At 41.9% G+C, this 25,860-nt stretch overlaps 1 protein-coding gene across 1 annotated transcript in view; it reads left to right on the forward strand.

The window, feature by feature from the left end:
- The window catches only part of SLC25A40 (solute carrier family 25 member 40), a 42,218-nt gene that overhangs the window by 4,043 nt on the left and 12,315 nt on the right, over positions 1-25,860 (forward strand). The window contains exons 3-7 of the mRNA XM_054991760.1: positions 932-991; positions 1,876-1,982; positions 4,441-4,508; positions 5,791-5,915; positions 8,916-9,089. Coding sequence (XP_054847735.1) covers positions 932-991; positions 1,876-1,982; positions 4,441-4,508; positions 5,791-5,915; positions 8,916-9,089 — 534 coding nt within the window. The remainder of the gene's footprint in view (positions 1-931; positions 992-1,875; positions 1,983-4,440; positions 4,509-5,790; positions 5,916-8,915; positions 9,090-25,860) is intronic.

Here is a 25,860-nt window from a genome sequence, read left to right on the forward strand (position 1 = left end):
TTGTGGGCGGGAAAGTTCAGATTTTCATGGCCGCTCCCAGACAGCACGTATTTTCCCACAGTGGCCACCCCTCCAGCCACCCTATGGTGGGAAAAATAAGAGAAAGCAGCAGCACAACTACTATCTCCTTCTCTTCCCCCCACCATTTTCACTTTACCACCTTCTTTTGTGGGGAGGAGGCACATCAGCAATTGGGGAAGAAAGGAGAAAGAAGCAATGCTGTCACCTTCTTGCTTGTCTGCCCAGCTTCTTCCTTTCACTTTCCCCTGTGGTGCCACCATTCCCCCTCTACCACTACCACTTGCCTGCGCACTGTCACTACCCTTCTCCTACCCCTTGAGCCGCCCCCATATTTTTCTGGAAATATGGGGTCCCTCAGGTCTGTAAAAAAAACTCACTACTGTATTTTCTTGGCCCCATTTTACAGGTTTTTTGATCCACACTCTAGCAGCCACTGTCAGAATTAGATATAATGATGATCCTGTTGTGCATATAGAAAAACAGCTTATTTACCAACAAGATCCATCATTTCTTTATTTGTTGGGAATTATGATAAAACCACTTTCAGCCAAGTAACATAGGGAACAATCCTAAGCAAGTTTATTGAAAGCAACTCCCATTTTTCCCCATTTGGGCATACTCTCAAGAAAGTGTTCTTAGGATTGCAGCCCTTCAGTTCCAAGTGCTCATATGATGAACCTAGAAATCAATAGATAAGTATATCACCAGCTTGTTGTATTTGTGTCCTGATTTCTGAATAAGCTATTACTATGCTTGGAAGGATTTCTTCAACCATGTACTCTGAAATCTGTTTATAGTAGTGCTGATGTTCTACTTAGGCTAACTCATTCATTTAGTTGTATTTTTAAATTGTGAGCCTGACATTAATGTATGAAGAAAATACTTCATTTAAAATTTATTTTTGCCCTAGTGACACCCCTAGATGTTATCAAAGTCCGGCTACAAGTCCAGAGCAATCCATCCCTCAAAGGTACATCTGCATAGCTTCCTGCTTCACTTCATACTTTATAATGTGTTGTGACAATGGTGGGGAAAATGTGACATATTGGTTACATATATATGAGAGAAAGTATATGCATGTTCAACGTCGACAAAATTTAATCCAGAGTTAGCAATAACAATGACTACAACTGTATTTGCTGATGATGTTACAACCTCCCCAGCCACCTGCCGTGCCCGACTGGGAGCGTAGACAGCCTCCGCGCGCTGTCCCAGCCACCTGCCAGCCAATGGGGCCAGCTTGCTGCATGATGACATCATCACGCAGTGATGTCATCACACAGTCCGGGCGCACACGTGCACTACGTGCGCACGCACGTAGGGGCAGCCACGGGCACCAGAAACCCTGGCGCCGCCCCTGCTCACTGTTCTCCTCAATGGGGACCTAAAGCAGCTCACATCATTCTCCTCTTCTCCATTTTATTCTCACAATGACTCCATGAAGTAGATTAGGCTTAGAGCGTATGACTGGCCCAAGGTTGCCCAACAAACTTCCATGGCAGAGTGGGGATTCAGACCTGGGCCTCCTAGATCCTAGTCTGACACTCTAACCACCACACTGTGCTGGCTCTCATTTTATTCATCATATTTGCTTCTCATATTTGTTCATCAACATTTCCTTCATTCTCAACACCCATGAAGTGCCTATATAATCCTATCATGTTCCACAGGGAAATCAGAATAGCAGTGTATGAATGAAGGGAAATATGCAGGCATAAAGTTTAAGCTGTCTTCTCCATACACATTCCTCCCCCACATAAAAATGTGCTTGAAGTCATGCTTCTGTCACCTTCTTTCTGTTAAGTGTGCATATAACCCTGCCTGTTTATTGCCTTTTGTTCGTCCTTTTATCAGGAAGATCTTTTCTGGAGTCTGATGGCCTTATGGATCATGTTTGTGTATATGAAAATGGAACCAATAAAACTTGTCAAAAGGCATCTCGGCAGTTTACAGGCATGAGGGTAAGATGAAATATACAATACCACAAATATTAGCTATTAAATATAAATTAGTATTTTAGCTTAAAAACTTCTTTATATAGATGCAACGTATTCTGTGCTCAGAAAAGGAAATAAGTACACAAATATTAAAAACTTACTGGTTTTCATTACTGTGGCAAAACCTTGCCTAGGTTTTGAGGTACTACCATTTTCCAAAAGGAGACTGAAAGTCAGAAAGCAAATTTGAATAATAACAAATTAATAGTTAAAAATATATCAGCTGTATGTAAATTACTCAAAGACAGGAGTTTCTGGATCCTGGGTCAAGCTTCATATTTGGCAGTTGGATGGGCCCAGCTTGAGTAAATACATAGTTTTATTTATTTGTGAATATGTTTTATCCTAAATTGGGCCTGTACAATCAGCTGTTAAAAGAGCAGCTACAAGAGCAAGCTATCCTAAACTTCACCAGAGTTGAGAGAGATAGTCTTCACTTATGCTGATGCTGTCCCTAGGTAAGCTTCTATTCTAGATCAATAGGAGATCGGGCTTATTAGATCCCAAAAAGGTATAAAAGGAGCAAAAAGTAAATTTGAGAGTGTCTTTATGGGGCTGAAAAATACCTGACTGAGCTGAACACTTTTTTCATAAGGCTTTCCTTCAGTCCTACAGTTTCAAACCATGGCTGCCTAAGATAGGAGATATACGACGATAGTGTTGTGCATATTAGGGACAGCCAAAACTGCAGATCTGTTGTTACTTATTGCATTGTTTATTTTATTTATTTTATTAATTCAATTTATATTCTGCCCTCCCTGCATCAGCAGGCTCAGGGCAGATTACAATCGGTATAGTAATTTAAAATACATATAGCTTTAAAACCAATAAAACCACATAAATATTTAAAACATACAACAGCAGACTTCTCCAAAAAACCACCACCCAACCATCTCCAAAAGTATTTAATAGGCTGGGTGGTAGATACTTCTAGTAGGGAGGAATGTTTTCCTCTAGTCGGCCAGCAGAGCTCAGCAACTGCAGGGACGAAGAGGATGACGGGGTGCGATTTCATCAATGGCTTCGGAGAGCTGGCTTTGCCAGTCCTCCACCATCTCATCCAACAAACCGCTATGGAGCATCGATTCCCGCAGAGCATTCTGGAAACCAGTCGGATCCATGAGTCTCCGCGGGCGAGCATAAATTAGCTCCCCGCCCTTGCAGGGAGGGCATGGCATCCCCAGCTGAGCCTTCAAAACCACATGGTCTGACCATGGCACCAACTCTACCCTATCCAGAACCACGTCCAACCCTACCCCGAATATCAAGTCTAGTTCAGAAGTCAGTAGTGTTGCTGAAGTGAATTTTAGTTTCCTGATTTTTATGAATTGATTTGGAGTGGCAAGATTAGCTATAGAAACCTAACCTATAGAAACCTAAGAATAAATTTATTGACTTTTGTGGTTGACTGCCAAGTTGGTGATCTGTATTAGGTTTTATATTGCACTTAGTGTTACTTTTTTAATGTCTTGTTATATGTCTGAAACTTTTTGGGGGTTGACCAATAATCTGAACTGATTTAAAAGGGTGACCATACAAGCATATGATAGTAAGAAATCAAGTTTAAACACTATTGGGGTCATTGTGCTTACAGCTATTTTCAACCTTTTCAGACCTAGGACTAACCGTTAGCCGCATGTGAAGTTAAGCACACAGTAAGCGGTCATAAGAAATCAAAGGCATGTAATAGGAAGAGGAGGAGCCAAAGTCTTTGACTTAACATTTGCTAAAAAAGGAATCCTCTCCACAGTTGAGTGACTTCCTCTTGCTTTCCTGCTGCCACTACTCACAGCTTGTTCGCAATGAGAGAAAGGAGGCTTTCCATGTATATGAACTGGCAATATATCCTTCCAAAAAGCTGCTTTATTCACAGCATGTAGGGTTCTGTGACACACCTAGGGGCCATAACGCAAATATAGTTGCAACAAACAGGGTAGAATGTTCTGTGTCCATTAGAAACAAAAAGGTTTATGACTGCTGGCTTCCTCTTAATAGGAAATATCTTTTAGACATTGCACATTTCCCTACCCTGCCTCACATCACAAGCAAATTGCCTATGAGAGCATAGTGAAATAATATTTCTATAAGCATTGTGTTAACCTAGATTTTACAAAAAAGGGAGGACAAAGAAAGATACAATAGGACTGTCCCCACTCTGTCTTCTATGGATCTGCAGAGATGATCAGGGGAAAGGTGGGCTTAGAAAATCTTTCAAATAAATAAATAAATTTCTTCTTCCTGTTATAGTATGTTGTCATTTATTGAACTTACTAGTCCCACAAAAATACAGACACATGCCAATTTTAAGGCAATTTTTGAACAATGATATTTTTGCAGTTTTTTCATTTTCTAGCCACCTCGAAAAGTCAAGATTTACAGAAATCTATAACCCTTTATTTGTCTTTGTATTTGAATATTTTAGGATGCTTTTGTGAAAATTATTCAAAGAGAAGGTGTGAAAGCACTGTGGAGTGGGCTACCTCCATCACTGTAAGTCATTTTTTTTGTCTTGGATAGTAATTTGTTATTGTATAGGTGGCAACAATAGTAATAAATGAATATCTATAAAAAAATTCTCCTCTTTCATCCCTGACAGTAGTAGACATATACATATTAAAGAGTAAGAAGTAAATAGTGGAATGAGTGTAGTTAAAATTATATTTAAATACTTTGTTAATATGTCTCCCAACCAATTGATAACCTCTACATATGAATGAATTCTGAAGAAAAAATATTATTTTATTTTAGATGGCCACACACATTGCAACAGGCACAATCTTAAGAGCTGTATTCTGTTACCTGTGAAAGAGAATGTTTCTTCAATGATAACACCTGTTTTTAGTTTCCGTAGATACTTATATTAACAATGATTTTTGTCCTTTAAAGCTACTGCAAATTGGGGGATCATTTTACTCAATTGAAGCTCCTAGTGGGAACAAAGGAATGCTAAAGGAAGGCAATAAGTAACTTTTTTTTTTTAACTCTGAAGCTCAGCTTGTTTGAAAGGTGTAATCCCACCAAATGTGTAAGGATGGGCAGTGGTTACCAAGGATCAAGGAAATACACTCTTCATTATTATTCATTGGCATATCGCTGGATTAATCATTGATATAAACATCAATAGTCCAACACTGTCCTCCTTCCCCATATGGTAAAAAAGCAGCCATTTCAACTTTCTCTTATCAACAGGTATATACTTCCATACTGGGATAAGGAAATTCCTACCACTTTGACTTTTACTCATACCAAACATTTGCTTCATTTCAGTAATGTGAGTGTTACCTGTCTAGGGCAGGAGTTACAGTATCAGAACACTCAGCATCTAAAAAATCTGTTAAAAGTTGCAAATCAGAAACTTGTTTGAGCTATGGGAAGGTGGGTGGTAGGATGGATGTGGGTAGAGTAAATTGTCTCTGGCACTATTCAGAAAGTGCCCATGGTGCACATGAAACCTATTCTATGTAATATTAAGTACTGTAATCATATGTAGTATTACCAGGGTGAAGAACTGCTTTTTCTCACAAACAAATATTGCCCTCTTGAATAATTTAATATATCTGCAGCCGAATGTGCTATTTTATAGTGATATCCAAAGTATTTTCTTGAAGGACTATCGGTTATAGATACAATTAACAAACAAGTCATTTAAAACAGTTCTGAGTCACTATAATATTTTAAATAGTTAACTGATTGTTAAAAGAAAAGACATTTAATTGACCAAAGAAATTTCACATGATTGACAGGCCTCACTAAATATTTATATTTATTTTAGAGCAGTTTCAGTTCCAACAACAGTAATTTATTTTACCTGCTATGATCAACTACGTGATGCCTTCCTTTCTAAACTAGGAGAAGATAATGACTACATTCCACTTATTGCAGGTGGCATAGCCAGATGTGAGTCAAATAATCTCTAATATCTAGTTTCCTATACATCTTTTCTGTTAAACTTTATTTAGTATGGCTTAAAAAGAAAGGGTTGGATGAAATCACATTAGTTGACACAAGAATTGTACAAGAAACTAACCATTATCACTGTAAAGCTGCACTGCTACTATTTTGTAGTGATGGTAGTATTTGTGAACATAAAAGAAATGTCAAATAGTTACTCTCAGGAGTAGAGATGGGCACGAACCGGGGGGGGGGGACGAACCATGCAGTTTGTGGTTTGTCACATTTCACGAACTTTCACAAACCTGTCCTGGTTCGTGAACCAGTTCATTTGTTTCATGAAAATGCCACATCCGGGTAAGCAAATTGTCACTTTGGGTCCAGCAGAAGGCCACTTCCAGGTCAGCAGAAGGTCTGCAGGAAGTCCATTCTCTGTTGCCTAGGAAACTGATGGATCGGTGCCAGGCTGTCTGCACTGACGAACCAAACGAACCAGCCTAAAGTTTGTGGTGGTTCGTCAGAAATGGGCTCTGACGAACCGCCGGTTTGCGAACCACAAACTGGCCTGGTTCATACCAAACTTTGGTTCGTATTTCGGTTCGTTCCCATCTCTACTCAGGAGTATAGAGTAAGCAAACAAGATTTTCATCAAGCGCAGACATAACCTTAACAAGGATTAAGTGATCAGGAGTGTATATTCCTTCCTGTTACTGCTTCCTCAAATTCCACCTCCCATCCTTTTCAGTGTGTGGTTAAAGCTAACAGTAAATATAGTTTCCTTATATGTAATTATATCCCATTTAGCCAAAAACATTATTGAAGTGGCTTACAGTTAATTACATGAGCAGCAATGAAAACTATTCATAATAACAAAATAAAAATAAGAGCAAAACAGTTCCACAATTAAATATAAGTTTTTTAATTATTTTATATTAAAAACAACAGTTACTTGCAAATGCAATCCAGGAAGAAAACCCCATAAGCATAGAAAGAGAGAAGTCCAGTCAGCAACTTTACTACAGCCTTTTGGGCTATCTGTAGCTTCTTAACTTACCACTAAGGCAGCCTATGTATAGCACATTGCAGTAGTCCAACACAGAGGCTGACAAGGCATCTTTTGAAGTTCCCCTATCTACAGTCTAGAAGGGGACACAGTTGAATATATGAAGGTAATTTATACTATATAAAAAAGGTGGTTCATCTAGCTGAGCATCATCTACTAAAATAGTTGTTCTCCTTGATCTTTCCAAACACCTGTAATTTGAGATCTTTTATATTAAAATATCTCAAAAAGATTAAAAGAAGGTGCCAGGAATTGAACAAAGCATCCTGTCCGGGGTCTGAGATGCAGCCCCCAGACTTGTCGGGAGAAGGAGACGGGAGACAGCCGCCCAGTCGCCCCAGCAGGCTCCCAGGGCCAGAACCTACCTACACAGGAGGGAGGGAAAAAAGCATCCAAGCCTCAGAGGGTTAGAAAGGGCAGGTGGAGGCCAGCTAGTCCCACCCTCCAGTGGGAGTCTAGGAGGCCAGGCAGGGAGAGTGGCATCAACCCAGAGGGGGCTAGAGCAGAGGGAGAGGGAAAAGGCAGTGGGGACAGACAGACAGCAGCTATCCAAACAGGAACCTTACCAGCCAGGGAGGAGAAGCAGCCACAGCAGCTCAGAGCCACACCCCAGCCTGCAGCCCAGCAAGAAGGCAATAACCTGGTCCAGGGGATGCCAGAAACAAAGCAACTCCAGGTGGAGCTGCCTGAGGCACTCTGTTGGAATAGCTGGACAGCCAGCCAAGGAGACACAGCTGGGCCTGCCTTCAGCAGTCAGCTTAGCCAGAGAGGCTTGACAGCCAGCCAACAAGACACAGCTGTAGCTGGCCAACACAGCTAAAGTAGCTACCCCAGCTGCAACTGCTTGAGGCAGCCCAGGACAATGCTGGATGGCAAAAGAGGGGTGTGGTCTGGCAGGTGGAGCCTGGGATGAGGGGTAGAATATCAGGAAAGTCCACCCACAGGGTGGGGGTGGGTTGAATAGGAGTGATGAAGTGGAGTTGGAGCAAAGCAGAACAGAGCTAGAAGAGGTGAGGAGGAAGGTGGATGGAGGAGATCAAGGGGGAGGACTGGATCAGGTTGAGCAGGCCAGCGAGTAGACTGAGAGGGAGTCTGGGTGATGTATACCACCCCTCCTTCCACAGAGCAGGGTCCTGCAGTATCCCTGACACCCCTTTGATGTCAGGGCCAGGCATGCCAGCGCCCCACCCAGCAGTGGCTGCAGCAAGCTCTGACACATCCATTGAGCCACAGTTGCTGTCCTAGGCTCAAACACTCTGATGACAGCAAACCAGTTTAAATCTGATCTACCCCAGTCATGTTATTGAGTAGGGAGGTGAGCAGTTTTAAGAGAAAGGGGGTATGGAGATGAGGGGAGCTGGACCTGAATTCCTCCTCCTCCACCTTCCTCATCAGTCATTAATACTGAAAGTGAGCCCATCTAAAAGAAAGTGCTTATGGCAGGGGTTACAGGGAAGAAGACTGTGTAAGATGCGCACATAGATGAAGATGGCTTTTTAAACTGGGTCCCATTATCTTGTTATACATGATTGGAGCAGACTCAAATTTAAATAAACAAGTCAGTAACTGTCATATGTTGCTTAAAGGGATATTGAAATAACTGGTTTTGATTTGGATGGATGGAAAAGGTATAAGATGCAAGTTCTATTTTTTTTAATAAAATCACTATTCATTACAGAGATACAAAGCCATATGCCCATTTTTAATATATAGCATTAAGGTTCAACTTCTAGTTGTTTAAAGCCTACATTGTATTATATCTCCTAACATCTTTCTTGACTGCTCTCCATAGAATTTTGAATTGGACCTTTGCTATGTTTGGGCCAATAGCTATCTCTATTATGTAATGATTCTTACTTGGTAAAGTCTCATAAACATTCAGGGGGAAACTGCTCTATTACCAGACCTCTTTGAGAACTTTGTCTTATTTTTCTCCATTGTAGTGTGTTCAGCAACTATAATAAGTCCAGTTGAATTGATTAGAACAAGAATGCAGTCTCGACGGTTAACTTACAAGCAGTTGCATGCTTGCATTAGTAGTAATGTAAGCAAAGATGGCTGGCTTTCACTCTGGAAAGGATGGGGTCCCACTGTTCTTAGAGATGTTCCGTTTTCAGGTATGAAACAGACATTGTATTCTATACGTCGTATAATATATATTTTATCTGCTGTAGATTTTTCCTTTCTTTTGTTTTTTTTCCCCAAATGGTCAGATTGTTTAAGTCTAAAGACTCATATTATGTTCTGGTTCTTTTGGAGCCCCTAAGAGGCTTGGGACCAGTGTACCTGAAAGGCTGTTTCCTCCTGTACTGTCCAGCCAGCTGGTTAAGATCCTTCTCGCAAGCATTGCTCCCTGTTCTCCTCTGTCTACAGTGGAGAGGTGGGTAGAAAATAAAAACAGGGCTTTTCAGTGGTACTGTGCTTGAGGATGCCCTTCCTATTTAGTCTCACATGGCACCTTCCCTACAGTTTTCTAGGCACTAAGTCAAAGTTTTTTTTAAAAAAGCTCAGGATTTTAATTAAGGGGTTGATCTTTCTAAATTTTGAAGTCTCCTTCTAGCATGAGAACTGCTTTATGAGATTTGTTTTAAGCTGATAAACGTTTTGTGTTGGTTTTATGTTCTAGCTTTTGCTCTGGATGACTCTGCACTCTGGTCAGATATAGGTGTGCACTTAAGAAGCCTTGAACATCTCATTAGCTTTACTATATCAAATCATTTAACTCCTGGATAGAGGTATACCACAGATAACATTCTAGGTTCGTTACCGGATATTCTGATGTTCTAGGTTTGTTACACAAGTCATACAATTATGGAGTCACTGCTTCCATTTTAAGACTTTATTATTACAAAATAATTATTCAGAATTTTTAATATCAACTCAATCAGCAGAAAATCATGCCATAGATTATAACTACATAGATCATTACAGGAGAGCAATCACATGAGCCGAAAAAAGTATCTTACCCAAAGATATGAAGGCCACAGGCAAAAAGCCTCTTCTAAGAGGAAGCTCTCAATCAATTTAGCCTGGCATAAGGTTTCAAAACCATCTCCTTACAATAGCTGTCTGTCCACTTCAAAGGGACTCCAATTTTTGGCTAACATTACCTTATAACTTCAAACACCAAAGTTATCTATATTTGAAACATTTTTCTTAAAACGTAATAATAATTAGTTCATTCTTGCTACTTTTTATCTTAATAAAGTATATGTAAAATTAGTGATTACAAGTTTCTCATACATTTGAATATATTTTGGCCTTCGGTCAATACATCTATCATTGAATAATGTTGCCAGCCTCTAAGAAGTTGGCCATTCCTGCCATTCTCAGATACTTCCTGTTCCTGGTTATATTGATATGAGTTAAATGGCTCTTCTAATCTACACATGGCAATAAAACTGTAACTCTATTATTTTATGCCCCTCTCCAAGGTTGTTCTTTTCTAGGCCTCTAGACTCCCTTTGTGGCCTGTCTAGTTATGGGGCTGGGCTAGCCCTGTTTCTGTTGGAAAAGGCATCTTAAATAACTTTCTTGGTCAATCCAGCAATTGTTCTCCTATAATTCTGGCTTTATCCACGATGCTGGGTTTTGAAAACATGATAAAACATGTAACAGCACAGTTTTTAATTATTTGTGCTGTTGCATGTTTTATCATGATTTACTTTGTAAGCTGCCTCAAGCAGGTTCTCTGGAGGTGGGATAAAATTATCTAAATAAATAAAAACAAGGCATTGCTTTTCAAGTGTAACATATATCATGTGGATACCAAAGGCTCCAGTGGGATATGTATTACATAATGTGTGTGTGTGTTATGTGCCCTCAAATTGCTTCCAATTTATGGCAACCCTATGAATTAATACAGTGCATCTAGCATTGGCAGCTTTGCTCGGGTCTTTCAAACTGGAGAACGTAGCTTCCTTTATTGAGTCACGCCATCGCATTTTGGGTCTTCCTATTTTCCTACTGCCTTCCACCCTTTCTAGCATTATGGTCTTTTCCAGTGAGTCTTGCCTTCTCATGATGTGACCAAAGTACAATATCCTCAATTTAGTCATTTTAGCTTAGGAAGAATTCAGCCTTATTTGATCTAGAACCTACTTGTCTTTTTGGCAGTCCGTGGTATCTGTAAAAGTCTCCTCCAACACCACATTTCAAATGAATCCGTTTTCTTCCAGTCAGCTTTCTTCATTGTCCCTCTCAATAATGAGGAATATCAGTACTGAGGAAGAGTTATCTTGGTCTCTGGCAACACTTTCTTACACTTAAGAAGCTTTCCTAGTTCTTTCATGGCTTCCCTTCCACATCTCAATCTCCTTCTGATTTCTTGGTTGCAGTATACAGTTGTTTCCTCTTCACCATGCCAGCAACATTGAGTGGAACTTTTAAAAATGTATGTGCAAGGAAAGGGCACCATCAGGCTCTCAGTTGGATAACTTTTACACTCTAGTTTGAGCTCTAAGTTTGCACAGGCCCAAAACCAGGCCTGTTTTGAGTAAAGTTTCTTTGCTTGCTAATCAGGCACACCTGCGAGTCGTCACCATTCTCTTGAGAACTAGCCTTGGGAATCCTGGTAGAGTGCAGCTGTGGTCACTGTCAATCAGTACTCCCCATATTTCTCATGCTAGCTCTGCCAGTTAAGTATCTAAGCTCTGATTGGTTCATGCTCTGGTGGTCGTGTAACGCAGGCCTGAAAATGACGGATTGTACTGTGGATCCTCTTTAGTTAGTACCTGTCTACCAGCATGTGTGAGAGAGGGTTTGCTTCTATGCCTCCTGCTTTCCAGCATGACAAGAACTGTATAGCATGGGTTGGACTCTGTTACTAAAGCCTTTGGTAAGGGCCTCAGCTACAAAGCCAAACTCAGAGATTGCCAGATAGCTAGCTTGCAGTATTTTAGTTAGTTAAGAATATTTAGAATAGCCAAGCTCCTATTTGTTTTGTGCTTGCCTTAATGCCTATCAGAAGATCAGTTCCTGCTCAGCATATGCTCTTGAAATCTATCTTTATAAGGTAAAGGTAGTGCTCTGTGCAAGCACTGAGTCATTACTGACCCATAGGGAGACGTTGCATCATGACATTTTCTTGACAGACTTTTGTTATGGGGTGGTTTGCCATTGCCTTCCGCAGTCATCTACACTGTACCCCCAGGAAACTGGGTACTCATTTTACCGATCTTGGAAGGATGGAAGGCTGAGTCAACATTGAGCCAGCTAACCAAACCTGACTTCTCCCAGGATCGAACTTGGGTCGTGAGCAGAGCTTGGGCTGCAGTACTGCAGCTTACCACTCTGCACCACAGGGCTCTACCTGTCTGTGTCCAGAGTTACTTGCTAAAGTGTACATGCCCACAGAGTGAACCCAGAGGCTGAAAATCCTCAAATAGATACCCAGAGCCCTTGGAAGCTCCTAGGAATCCTGGGAAAGCTGTGTTCAGTACGCAGGAACAGAAGGGGAACAGTATGTAAACATTTTTTTTACAATTTTGTGCAGGCTGTGCAATTTTGTCCAGTCCCAATATATGGGTCTTCATTCAATCATATTTTTTCCTAGGGAGCAGACATCAACCACCCTTCCTCCCAAAACTGACAGTGCAATGAACATTTTATGGTTTATTATTTTTAAGATGCATTGCAAATAAGTCTACAGACATTATCAGTTCTCCAATTTTTTATTAGTCCATTTGCCCTCATAGTTCTGGATAATTTTTTTAAAATGTTTAATACCTTTAAAAATAATGCTATGCAAATAGTAAACCCAAAGAAAGAAAATACTATTTGTAACTTGAGGCAACCCACAAGTTCCTTCTTCGCTGCCGATGAGGAAGGTCTTGCTTGTTCTGTTTGTGCTAGGAGAGGAAAGGAGGAGAAGGACACGTGAGAATTTTTGTGTGACATGGCTGATAAAGCTCTTTTTAAGAAATGTGTGATTTGCGCTACGAAGATGACCAAGACAGACAGCCATTCTGTTAGTCTGGAAATCCTGGGGGAAGGGCATAACGTGCAAGTTTGCGAGCACTGCCAGAATTTCACCCCCAAAGCTAGAGCAGAGAAGGCCAAGGCATCTGATATCACTAAGACTTTTCCCACACCTCCGTTGGGGACTGGAGATTGCCCGCCCTCGGATTGAGCCTCAACTGTGGAGTCAACATGGATCTGACACCCATCTGTTCACTCGATGGAATTGTAATCGGATCCGTCTCGGAACTGACCTCAGGTCCAGGCGCTTGAGACACAAAGTCTCACTGAAGTCCAGACTCACACACCACCCTAGAAGTCACCAGCGAGGTCCAAGCTGATGCTAACTGCAGTGAAGTTGAAGAAGCGGTCAGATCCGAGTCATTCGGAGTCGAAGGGATGAGACTTCAAGAGATCAACTTCGAGGAGCTGAGATCCAAAGAGGTCGGATCCGACAAGAGTGAACTCGAAGGGTATGGATCCGAGGACCACGAATCCGAAGCCACTGAATCCAAAGAGCCTGGATTTGAAGTGTGCAGATTGGCCCACAGCATCCTCCCGAGTTTACACAGCCTTCGGCCAAGAAGGCCAAGTGAAAAACTAAACACCTTGAGACGGTTTCAGAGGACAGACCTTTTCATTTGAAGTTCCCATAATATCACTCCTCGGCTGAGGAGGGGGAATTACAAGAGGGCGTTGCACTTGACTACTCATGGCAATCTGATCCTGAAGACTGACAGCCTTACTACTTACATTCCAGACCGATGTGGTCACGTTCAGCGCCATCTAAATATGGCTTAGACTTTGGAGAACCCTATTGTACTCACTCGATATCATCGGGTTTCGAGATGTCTGAGGAAAGGGCAATGAAGGTAGAAATATGGTAGCCTTATCTCTTGCAAACTATGCAGTCTGGAATACGCTTTTGGAAGACAGTATGAGGCATCACCTTACCATTGTGACGCCGGGGAGCTGTTATGCAGTGCCTGGAGAATCTTACTCTTGGGCTTGGGAGTGTCAGAAGCGATGTCCAAATCTAGAACCCGAGCCATTCTCAACATTTGTTCAGCAAATAAGCAAGTGTCTTCCGAAGGGAGGGGGGAGGTAGAGTCCCCCACAGCCTCGTCCGGCAAGGGATCCGGCACAAAGTCAGAAATTGCGTCTGAACGGGAGCGGATGTCATCTTCATCCGATTCCGAAGGTGGTGCGTCTATGTGGTAAGATGAAACGGAAGGAGCAGTGGAGGTTTGGTATGGAACCGAAGGTTGGCGAGAAGTAGCCCACCCCACTGAGAACTGAGTCAGTTGTCCCGGAACCGGTGGAAACACAGGTGCCGATTGCGGCCATGTGAGGAAATCTTACCAACTTAGAGCCGGAGCTGGAGCTAGGAGGGTGTCTTATCAGGGTGCGGTTTAGGCTCCTGCTTGGCGGACAATCTAGCAGCCGGCTTAGCGGAGCTTGTAAGGGCTTGTTCCCAGAGAGCTGCTTTCAATTGCACGGCTCGATCACTTCTGGCCTTAGGAGTAAAGCTCTTACAAATCTGGCAAGCACCTACATTATGCCCCTCGCCTAAACAGAGTAAGCACAGCTCGTGGCCATCAGAGTGGGTCATTTTTGTCTCACATTGTGAACACTTCTTAAAAAGGGCTTTCTGAGCCATAATGATGAAAGTACTTAGCTGAGGTAAGGAGAGCAAGGAAGAAGAACCTTTCACAGCGGCGGCAAGAAAGGAAGAGGGATTGCTCCGCCAAGCAACACGGCACGCGGCGGGAAATGGTGCGCATGCGTGTTGTGGTGCGAGAGCACCCTCTAGTGTCTAAGAGCTTGAAAAAATCTTTCTGGTGGCTGGCCTGCGGCTGTGCAGTCCCCCAATGTGTGCCTGCATGAAGACCTAGACGAACAACAGTTACAGGCAAGTGAAACACTGTTTTTGAGGAATATAATGGATCTAGATCAGCCTGTGAGATCCCTGAATCAGCAAGGTCTTTTTTTTTTAATTTATTGGATTAGAAATCACTATAATATCCATTACAATCAATTTCCTTTAAATATTCCAGTTCTAACCCCCTCCCTCCCCCCCCTTTTGTTGACTTCCAACAGTTTTCCAACCCCTTATCCGTTTTTTCCCCCTACTCATTTCAAACTTATTTTATTCTATTAAACATATACTTTCACTCTCTTCTAAGCTTCTATTATAACACAGTGCTATCTCTATTCCCTTTCCCACTTAACTTATCAACTAAATATTACATTCCTGGCATATATTCTTTAATAATAACAATCATTTGTCTAATTTTTGTACTCTATATTCTATCTTATTCATTCTTGTCTCGTCAATATGGGACAAACAATTTGTCCCTTATTCTACATAACTTTAAGTACTTCTATAAGCATTGTATACATTCACTATAAGTCAATCAATTTAACTTGTACTCTATATGTTGCTCTTTACTTCCTTCTGTCTTATATTCATTCTATTTTAGTTATATAATTTCTCCATTATACAATTATCTGCCAGAAATAAAATCAGTTAGTTTCTATCCTTATAATTCTTATAATAACACCTCTATTACTTAATACTATATATAGTAGTCAAATAAAATATTTGCTTAGAATTTCTCATTTAACTCTCCTCCCCTCGGTAAAGTCACTTCCCTCTTCTTTTGTTATATTTCAGTAATTTTCAAACTGCCACAGTTCTCCTCCCACCTCCCATTTTTTCACCAAATATTGCTTCAACTTTTCCCAATCCATGTTGAACTGTCCTGGATCAAGGTCTCTCAGTTTCCTCGTCATTTTGTCCATTTCCGCCATGTACAGCAATTTGTAAATCCAGTCCTCGATAGTTGGCACTTCTTGTACTTTCCACTTTTGCACATACAAAAGTCTAGCCGCTGCTGTCATGTAAAATAACAATGTCCTGTATTGTGCTGGAATATCCTCCATTCCCAAGTTCAGTAGCAGGAGTTCTGGGTTCTTATTAACTTGAAATGTAAAATCTCACTTATCACTCTTATTATTTCCCCCCAGTACTGCCTAGCTACTTCACAGGTCCACCACATGTGGTACAAAGATCCTTCATGCTTTTTACATTTCCAGCATTTATTACACATGTTCAAATTCCCTAACACAATTTTCTTTGGTGTCAAATACCAACGATAAATCATTTTGTAGACGTTCTCTTTAATATTAGTGCATGTCGTGATCTTCAATATATTTTTCCACAAGTATTCCCACGCCTCCATTGTTATTTCTTTATTAAAGTTTATAGCCCACTTCACCATTTGCACTTTAACTGTCTCATCTTCTGTGTACCATTTTAACAACACTTTATAAGTTTTAGAGATTTCCTTTTTATCCTCTTGTAGAATTACCTCCTCTAATTCCGAATTCTCCATTCTTACCCCTCCTTTCACACAGTCCGAGTTATAAAGATCTCTAATCTGGCTATATTGAAACCAATCGTAACTTGGAGACAACTCATCTTGCGTCTTTATTCTTAGTTTAGAAAATTCTATTCGTGTTATCTCCTTGTACGTTAAACACTGTTGTTCATTATCGACAGTTCTCGGATCTATTACTTCATAAGGAACCACCCAGGAGGGAATTCCTTCCTGTAGGTAATCTCTATACTTCTTCCAAATTGTGAAGAGGCTTCTCCGAATGTAATGGTGTAAAAACATAGAGTCTGCTTTTACTTTGTCATACCACAAATATGCATGCCATCCAAATATTTTTTTTATATCCCTCTAAAGCCAGTAATTTGCGGTTTTAAAGCGTCATCCAGTCTTTCAACCACACCAAACAGATTGCATCGTAGTAAAGTCTTAGATTGGGCAGTTGCATTCCCCCTCTCTCTTTTGCGTCCTGTAATACTTTCATTTTCACTCGAGGCTTCTTGCCTGCCCAAACAAAGTCCGATATTTTCCTCTGCCATTTTTCAAACTGCTTAGAGTCCCAAATAATTGGTATTGTTTGTAGCAAAAACATCACTCTTGGCAGCACGTTCATCTTAACTACTGCAATTCTTCCCAACCATGACAAATTCAGTCTATTCCATTTAATCAAGTCTTGCTCTGAGTCCACAGTTTCTCATAATTATTCTTGAATAGATCTATATTCTTTGCAGTCAGTTCAATTCCCAAATATTTCACCTTACTTGTTACTTCACAATCTGTTATTTCCGTTAGTAACTGTTGTTTTTGTTTGGTCATATTTTTACATAATATCTTTGACTTCTTTTTGTTTACATAGAATCCTGCCAGATCTCCAAATTCCTTAATTTTCTCTATTACCTTTGGCATGTTCTCAATTGGATCTTCCACAATTAACATTATGTCATCCGCAAATGCTCTGACCTTTTAGGAAAAGTCTTTTATTTTTATTCCACGGATTGCATTATCTTCTCGAATCTGTATCATCAATATTTCCAAGACCAAAATAAACAACAGTGGAGACAACGGGCAACCTTGTCTTGTACCTTTACCTATAGTCAGTTTCTTAGTCACCTCGTCATTCACCACAATTGCTGCACTCTGGTCTCTGTAGATTTCTTTCACTGCTCTTATGAATCTTTCCCCCATTTGTAGCTGTTTCATAGTGGCAAACATAAAATCCCAGTTCAAATTATCAAATGCTTTTTCAGCGTCCACAAAGAAGAAACCAACCTCCTTGTCACAACGCTTATCATAGTATTCAATAGCATTTATAACTGTCCTTAAATTGTCTTTGATTTGTCTGTTTGGTAAAAAACCAGCTTGTTCCTCCTCAATAACTTCGGATAGCCATCCCTTTACTCTTTCCGCCAATATCTTCGCAAAAATTTTATAGTCATTATTGAGTAATGAAATAGGTCTGTAATTTTTAACATTAGTCAAATCTTGTCCTTCTTTGGGGATCAATGATATGTTAGCTTCACTCCAAGTATCTGGAATCCTTTGATCCCTCAAAACACCGTTGATGACTTCTTTTAGGAATGGCACCAGTTCATTGACCATTACCTTGTAAAATTTGGCTGTAAGTCCATCAGGTCCTGGCGCCTTTCCCAGATTTGTTGACTGTATTGCCTTCCTTATCTCTTCCTCCGTTACTTCACTATTCAGTTTATCTCTCCATCCTTCCGAAATTACTGGGAGCTTCATTTTCCCCAAATACATCGCTATTGAGTCTTTATTCACTTCTTTTTTGTTGTACAGTTTAGCATAAAATTTGTAAAAGGCTCTACTAATAGCCGTCTGTTCCAGATATACTTTATTATCCTCACATATTTTATTTATTATCTTCTTCTCCTTTCTCTTCTTCAGTTGCCACGCCAAATATTTCCCAGGTTTATTTGCACCTTCAAACAACTTTTGGTTCATTCTCTTAAGATTCCATTCCAGTTCTTTATTATTCATTGCCATCAACTTCTCTTGAAGGATTTTAATATCCTGGTATATTTTCTTTTTCCCTGGTCTTTTCTTCAGTTGTATTTCTTTGGCTTTTATTTTCTCCATAATCTCCTGTCTCTTCTCCTCTCTTTTTTTCCTGGCTCTTCCATTTAAGTCCATTAGTATACCTCTAATTACTGCCTTATAGGTATCCCATACCTTATTGGTTGGTACTTCTCTATTCATGTTGTGTTGTCTGAATCAGCAAGGTCTTACGAACTCTCAGAGAGGAGCCAGGAATGGAGTCCCAGCCCAGTGTTGGACCCCCTCTCCCAATGAAACAGTCATGGGGACTGGCCAAATTTCTCCCAACAAGGACTATCGCTTATACACAGAGCAAATGTCGTGGACGGTGCAGTCATTGGAAACAGAAGTGTCAGCTGTGGATCCTAAACCAAAGGATAAGATCCTGCAGCACCTCTATTCAGGGAATTTTTCCAACATGGCATAGAACTGATCACCAGTATATGTGAAAAGCCAGCCATGGCTCACCCTACGTCCAGAAAGTCAAAAGACCAGGGAGGACATTTGCACTTTTTTGTTCAGCCATCCTCCCCCATCATCGCTTGTGATGTAGATGCAGGCAAGGCTCCCATACTGCCCCTGTGAACAAAGAGAGCAGGAAACTCAACTTCTTAGGCAGGAAATTATATTTTTCTGTGGCTCTCAATGTAAAAATTGCAAATTACACAGCCATTAAGGGAGCCTCCCAGATCCTTTTGTGGAATCATCTAACTTCCTTCCTGGATAAGTTACCGGAGGTTCAAAAGATATTAGCCAAGGTCATCCAGGTGGAAGCCTTGAAGCTTTCTAAGCAGCAGATTAACATGGAGCTTAATTCGGTTGACACTTCTGCCTGCGCTCTGACATCCCCGGTTGTTTTGAGACTGCATGCAGGCTACGCACTACAGCCCTGCCTTTGGAGACAAGAAATAAAATTGAAGATCTTCCATTCGAAGGGACAACCTTGTTCTCCGCTAAGACAAATGACTACCTCTCCCAAAAGAGGAAGGAGCACCAAATGCCCCATTGTTATGGTGTTCTTCCCAAGCAGCTGCCCACTCAGCGTCATACCATCAACAGCAACCCTACAGAGGGAAATCATATCAATACCAACCATATCCTAATTATGCATACAGACAATATCAGTCCCAGCAGGGGCAACACCAGAGAAGGTGGTCCAACAACTGCCCTTGACAAGGCCAACAACTGCCCCCTAATAAGGAGGTGCAAGGGCAGAAACAATTCTGACTAGAACTGACACAGCCATTCATTTTTGGAAGTAGACTGGCTAATTTCTCTTCGGCTTGGGAGGAGATCACTTCTGATAAGTGGGTGTTACAGATTGTTATGTGTGGTTATAAAGTTGAATTGGCCTGTTCCCCAGCTCAGACTCTCCCTGATTTCTCATCACATCCTCCTTCTGAGAAATTACAAACAGAAATAAGGGAACTAATTGAGAAGGGGGCTATAGAACAAGTTCCCAGTGAGGAGTCTCAATGGTGCTTTTATTCCAAAATATTTTTGGTAGATAAAAAAGATGGGGGGGGGTGAAACCCATCCTAGATCTCAGACGGCTCAACAGGTACATGCACACTAAGAAATTCAAGATGGTGACACTTAATATGGTTTTGCAGTTGTTCCACACGATGTGTGGTTTGCAGTATTGGATTTAAAGGATGCCTATTTCCATATCTATACATCCCTCACACAGAAGGTTTTTGTGTTTCATTTATAATAACATAATCCAATATCAGGTGTTACCCTTTGGCCTTTCTATGGCCCCGAGGATGTTTACTAAGTGTATGGCCATTATGGTGGCTTACCTGAGGAAGTAGGGTTGTTTTATTTATCCCTATTTTGAAGACTGGTTGCTGACAGCATCATCCAGCAGAAACATGTAGAGTTAGTGATTACCACCTGCAATAAACTGGGACTGATTGTGAATTTTAAGAAAGCATTCCTCATATCATCCAAGAAGGTTCAGTTCATTGGAGCTGTTCTAGATGGCAACAGATCCAGAGGAGTTAACTGTGTTAGTCTGTAGTAGCAAAATGGTAAAGAGTCCAGTAGCACCTTAAAGACTAACCAACTTCATTGTAGCATAAGCTTTCAAGAACCACAGTTCTCTTCATCAGGTGCATGCATCTGACTGTTTTGGATGGCAACAGTAACAGAGGCCTTCTTCCCCATGAATGGGCAAATAGGATCCGGAGGATAGTGGAGCCATTGCATGTTTCAGTCTGCCCTGAATATTCAAACTCTCTTGGGTTTGATGGTGGTCACTACATGCGTCACTCCCTTAGCTAGGCTGCACATGCCAAACTGCAATTATGGTACTTGTCTATACACAATGTTGAGTCCCAGAGCCTGAATAAGAAGTACTCAGTCCTGAGAACAGTGATTAATTCTTTAAATTGGTGGAGAGATGATAAAAATCTATTGAAAGGTGTAGAGTTTGGGTCAACTCAGGTGGACATGACTGTCTTTATTGATGCCTCTACACCAAGTTGGGGGGCACACTGCAGTACTCTCAATACTCATGGGAGATGGTTGAAACATGAAAGTAGTTTACATATTAATGTCTTAGAATTACAAGCAATTCGTTATGCCCTTATAGCCTTTTCAGATACCATCCATCAAAAGAAGGATCAAGTACTGACAGACAATTGCACAGCCATGTTTTATTTAAATGAACCTTGTGTGAAGAGGCCATGGTTATATGGGAATGGGCCGTAGAAAGAGATGTCTCCCTACAGGCCGTGCACATACCCGGTACCATAAATGTGACCGCAGACAAGTTGAGCACACTAAATCTAGAGAACCACGAATGGTCTCTGACAGATGTTTACCTGGAACGAGTGTTCAAGGACTGGGGTCACCCCCAGATAGATCTCTTCGTGAAAGAGGGGAATCAGAAGGTGTTGAGATTTTGCTCCAGAGGGGGAATAGGATGCAACTCAATGGGGTATGCCTTTCAGATAAAGTGGGAGGGACATCTCTTTTATGCTTTCCTCCCCATCCCATTATTTGCCAGGATGGTCAGCAAGATTCAGAGGGACAAGCCACACATTATCTTGATAACGCCCTTTTGGCCCAGGCAGGCCTGGTTCCAGCATGTGATTCATCTGCCCAGGGTTCATGGTATCGCTTCAGTTTGGAACTGGATCTGCTAACTGTCAGGGGGGTATGGTATCATGACCTACCCAGACTGAAGCTGACAGCATGGCATATAACAGAATAGGGATCTTGTATGAAAGGGTGACTAAGATTGTACTTAATGCCCGGATAGCGAATACTAGGAAGTCCTATACGTTTAAATGGGAACGTTTTACTCATTTGGCTGTTCAGAAAGGGCTAGAACCTTTTCATTCCCAGAGCTCTGATATACTGGCGTTCTTATTGTCGCTCAAGGATGATGGCCTTTCTAATTCATTCATTAAGGTGTACCTTGCTGCCATCTCAGCATTTCACCCTAAAATCAATGGGAGGACAGTTTTTTCCCCATAGCATTTCTAAATAGTTTCTGAAGGAACTTCAGAATATGTTTCCACCTGTCAAATAGTGCCCCAGTGGTCGCTTCAGCTAGTACTGGAAGAAGTAATGCAACTACTATTCGAACATTTAGCCACCTGTGACCTTTGGTTCTTGTCACTAAAAGTTGCCTTTTTAGCAACTATCACCTCTAGTAGACAAGTGAGCGAATTAGCAGTGTTACTCTCTGACTCTCCTTTTTGTAAGGTCCACCAAGGGAAAGTGGTCCTGAGACCTGACCTCAAATTTAGACCTAAAGTTGCAAATCAATTTCATTTAACCCAGGATATTGTACTTCGTTTTTTTTCCTCTGCGCCGGTTACAGACTTGAGAGGGCCCTACATTCATTGGACATCCATACGGCATTACTCTTTTACTTGCATCATACAGCAACTTTTAGAAAGGACATTTATTTGTGTTATGCTGGACCTAAAAACGGGAACAGGGCCATTGCCCAGTCCATAGCACAGTGGGTGACTTCAGCCATTAGGAAATGTTATCTTATGGCCAACTTACCGTGCCCTTTGGAAGTAAGGGCTCATTCCACAAGAGCCCAGGTATTTTCTGCTGCGCTTCTGAGAGGAGTCCCTTTACGCGGCATCTGCAGTGCAGCCACATAGTCATCATCCTACACATTCGTAAAGCATTATGCCCTAGACATGATGGAGAGGAGAGAATCAGCGGTAGGACAGGCTGTACTCCACTCACTGTTTTGATGAAGATCACTCTCACCTCCAGGTAAGGTGAGACTCTCCCATGTGGGAATGCACAGAAGATGGACAATGAAAACAGAGTTGCGCTTATCGTAACTGCTGTTCATTGACGGCTTCTGTGCAGGGACACATACCCTTCCTCCTGCCCCACTGCATTCTTCAATACATTGCATTCTCTTGGGGGCCGGTGGCTCAGGAGAAACTGAAGGGTTGAGGGCACTGCCTCCCAGTACCATTTTGGCGGGAAAATCCGTGCATGCACACTGGAGAGATGAGCACCCCCTAGTGGACTTTAGTGTTAAAAAACCTACCAATCAGCAGGCCTGTGTGTGCGCAGTCCCATGTGTGCCTGCGCAGAAGACATCAATGAACAGCAGTTGCCGTAAGTGCAACTTTGTAATCTTGCAGATGGGGCTTGTAATCCACTTGTGGATCCCAGCTCACAGGTTGAAGACCCCTGGTCTGTGGCACTACTGTCATTAAAAAGGGATTGTAGGAGCATAATGTAGTTACTAGCCCTGACCTGGATAGCCCAGGTGAGCCTGATCTCATCAGATCTCAGAAGCTAAGCAGGGTCAGCCTTGATTGGTAGTTGGATGGGAGACGTCAAACGAAGGCCAGGGTTGCAGAGCAGACAATGACAAACCACCTGTTAGTCACTTGCCATGAAAACCCTGCCGGGATCACCATAAGTCAGCTGTGACTCGAGGGCACTCTCCAACACCACCAATGCAGTTGTTAAAGCACAGTTGGAGCAAACTTTGGTTGACTTAGCAATTGTATTATACTCTTACAAATCCCTTTTAATTACAGTAATTTGGCAGTAAAGTTTCTGAATGCTGTAGTTTGATAGGCCTGGTACAGAAGGCCTTCAAATTTTGATTTAAAGCTATCCAAGTTAGCTTAAAACTAACCATAGTTATGGAGACATAACCAGGGTTAGCACTAGAAAAGAAGACAGTAAGAATTCATTTATATGTGGCTGGGAAACATGAGTTTTAAGTGCATTTCTGATTTTTAACTATGGTTATGAGCTGGAAGATGTGTATGTCTCTACTGTGCCCTAATAGTTTTTCAGAGCTTAGTCTAGAATGTTTTTCAAATGGGAGCATCCAGTAGCATCTGGGGGAGGGTTACAAAAAAACTTATCCACGTTGCATTAAACTATCGTCTGAAGTTTAAAAAAATAATACTTCCACAAAGTAAATCATTTTTTTGCTATAGGTTCATACATTTCCTTTGCAAGAACTAAAGAATTCTAATACTTAAAGCAGCTCCATCTTATAGCTTATTTTTATTTATTTAAAACATTTTTAAGCCACCTTTCCACACAACTTAGGGTTCCCAAGATGGCAAACAAAAACATTAAAACAAGTTTTAAAAATGTAGATATAAAATGATTCAAAACAAAACATATAAACACATGAACAGGAAGGACGGTCAATGAGAGTCAGTGAGAGAACACCAGACAAAAGTTTTCATCCAATGGTAGAAGACAATGGTAGAAAGGGACAGATGAATCTCCTTGGGGAAGAAATTACATAATTTTAGAGCTACAACTGAGAAGGTCCTTTCGTGGGTTGCCCATTTATCTAGTCTCAGATGGTGGGGGAACTGAAGCAAAGACCCAGAAGATGAAGTGGTTGAGTAGGTTCATATGCAAGTAGGCAGCCCTTAAGGTAAGCTATATAGGCGCATCATATAGGCTTGCACATAATTCATTCTGATAATAAAAGATTTATTGTCAAAACTCTTGTGCTTTAAATGTATTGGTTAAGTGGTTCGGCTGTGAATCAGCATTCTACTGGTTCAAATCCCACTACTGCCATGAGCTCAGGTGGCCTTGGGTAAGCCACTTCTCTCAGCCCCAGCTCCCCAACTTGTATTGTAGGGATAATAATAACACTAACTTGTTCACTGCTCTGGATGAGGCACTAATCTATCTAGAAGAGTGGTATATAAGTGCAGTTGTTGCTGTTGTTATTGTTATTAATCCTTCATTTTTAGATTACAGCCACAACAAGATCCCAGGCCAGTACTGGTTCCACTGGCATGACTCTCACAGAGGCCACAGGCTAAGGCCAAGGACCTGTGGGCTTGTGCTTCTGCCCAAGCCCAGTATTGAATTACCTGAAAAAAGAGAAGGACTTGCTCATATGTTCCTCATTTCCTGCCTGCCACATAGACCTTGGAATTTATTAAGCTCTGAAGCAAAGATACACAGAAAGCCACATCACATCTCAACTAGAGGTGGGCACAAACGGGAAAAGAACCGAACACGATGATAGTCGTTCATTGCTATCCACGAACAGGGAATCACAAACAACCATGAACATGACCCTGTTCACGAACATGTTCGTGGTTGGCTGTTCGTGGAAGGGAGGGGGGATACTTGGAAGGAAAGAAAGTTCCCTGCGCTGTTTGCAAATGGCGTGGGGAACCTCCTTCCATTCAAAGTCTCCCTCCTTCCAGCCGGCTGGAGGGAGGGAGACTCTGAAGGGAAGAATGTTCCCCATGCCGTTTGCAGACTGCGTGGGGAACCTCCATCCCTTCAAAGTCTCCCTCCTTCCAGCTGGCTGGAGGGAGGAGGGGAAACTTGGAAGGGAAGAAAATTCCCTGCGCCGCTTGCGAACCTCCTTCCCTTCGAAGTCTCCCTCCTTCCAACTGGCTGGAGGGAGTGAGGGGAGACTTGGAAGGGAAGAAGTTTCCCCATGCTGTTTGCAAATGGCATGGGGAACCTCCTTCCCTTCAACGTCTCCCTCATTCCAGCTGGCTAGAGGGAGAGGGGGGGAGACTCTGAAGGGAAGAAGGTTCTCCATGCTGTTTGCAAACGGCGTGGGGAACCTCCTTCCCTTCAAAGTCTCCCTCCTTCCAGCCGGCTGGAGGGAGGGGGGGAGACTTTGTGAGGAAACCCTTGACAAGCGGCTGAGTCGGTGGTGCAGTGCCCCTCTCCCTGCTGCTGTGCTGCTGTGCAGCAGCAGGGAGAAGGGCATTTCATGCTGGCAGGCTGCACTCAGCTGTTTGTCAGCGGTTTCCCTGTCAAGCAACTAAGTGGTGGATTTAAATGTCCCTCTTCCTGCGCTGCACAGCAGCAGGGAGAGTGAAATTTAAACCCCAGCAGGCTGCAATCAGCCCTTGTCAGGGTTTTCCCTGACTAGCAGCTGAGGGGGGGGGGGAGTGTGTGAAGTGCCCCTGGGCTTAGATTGGGGTTTCCAGGGCAACAGGAGTTCAGACAGAGTTCAGAAAGTCCGTTC

This window comes from Eublepharis macularius, chromosome 11 (genome assembly GCF_028583425.1).
Source record: "Eublepharis macularius isolate TG4126 chromosome 11, MPM_Emac_v1.0, whole genome shotgun sequence".
NCBI classification, from domain to species: domain Eukaryota; kingdom Metazoa; phylum Chordata; class Lepidosauria; order Squamata; family Eublepharidae; genus Eublepharis; species Eublepharis macularius.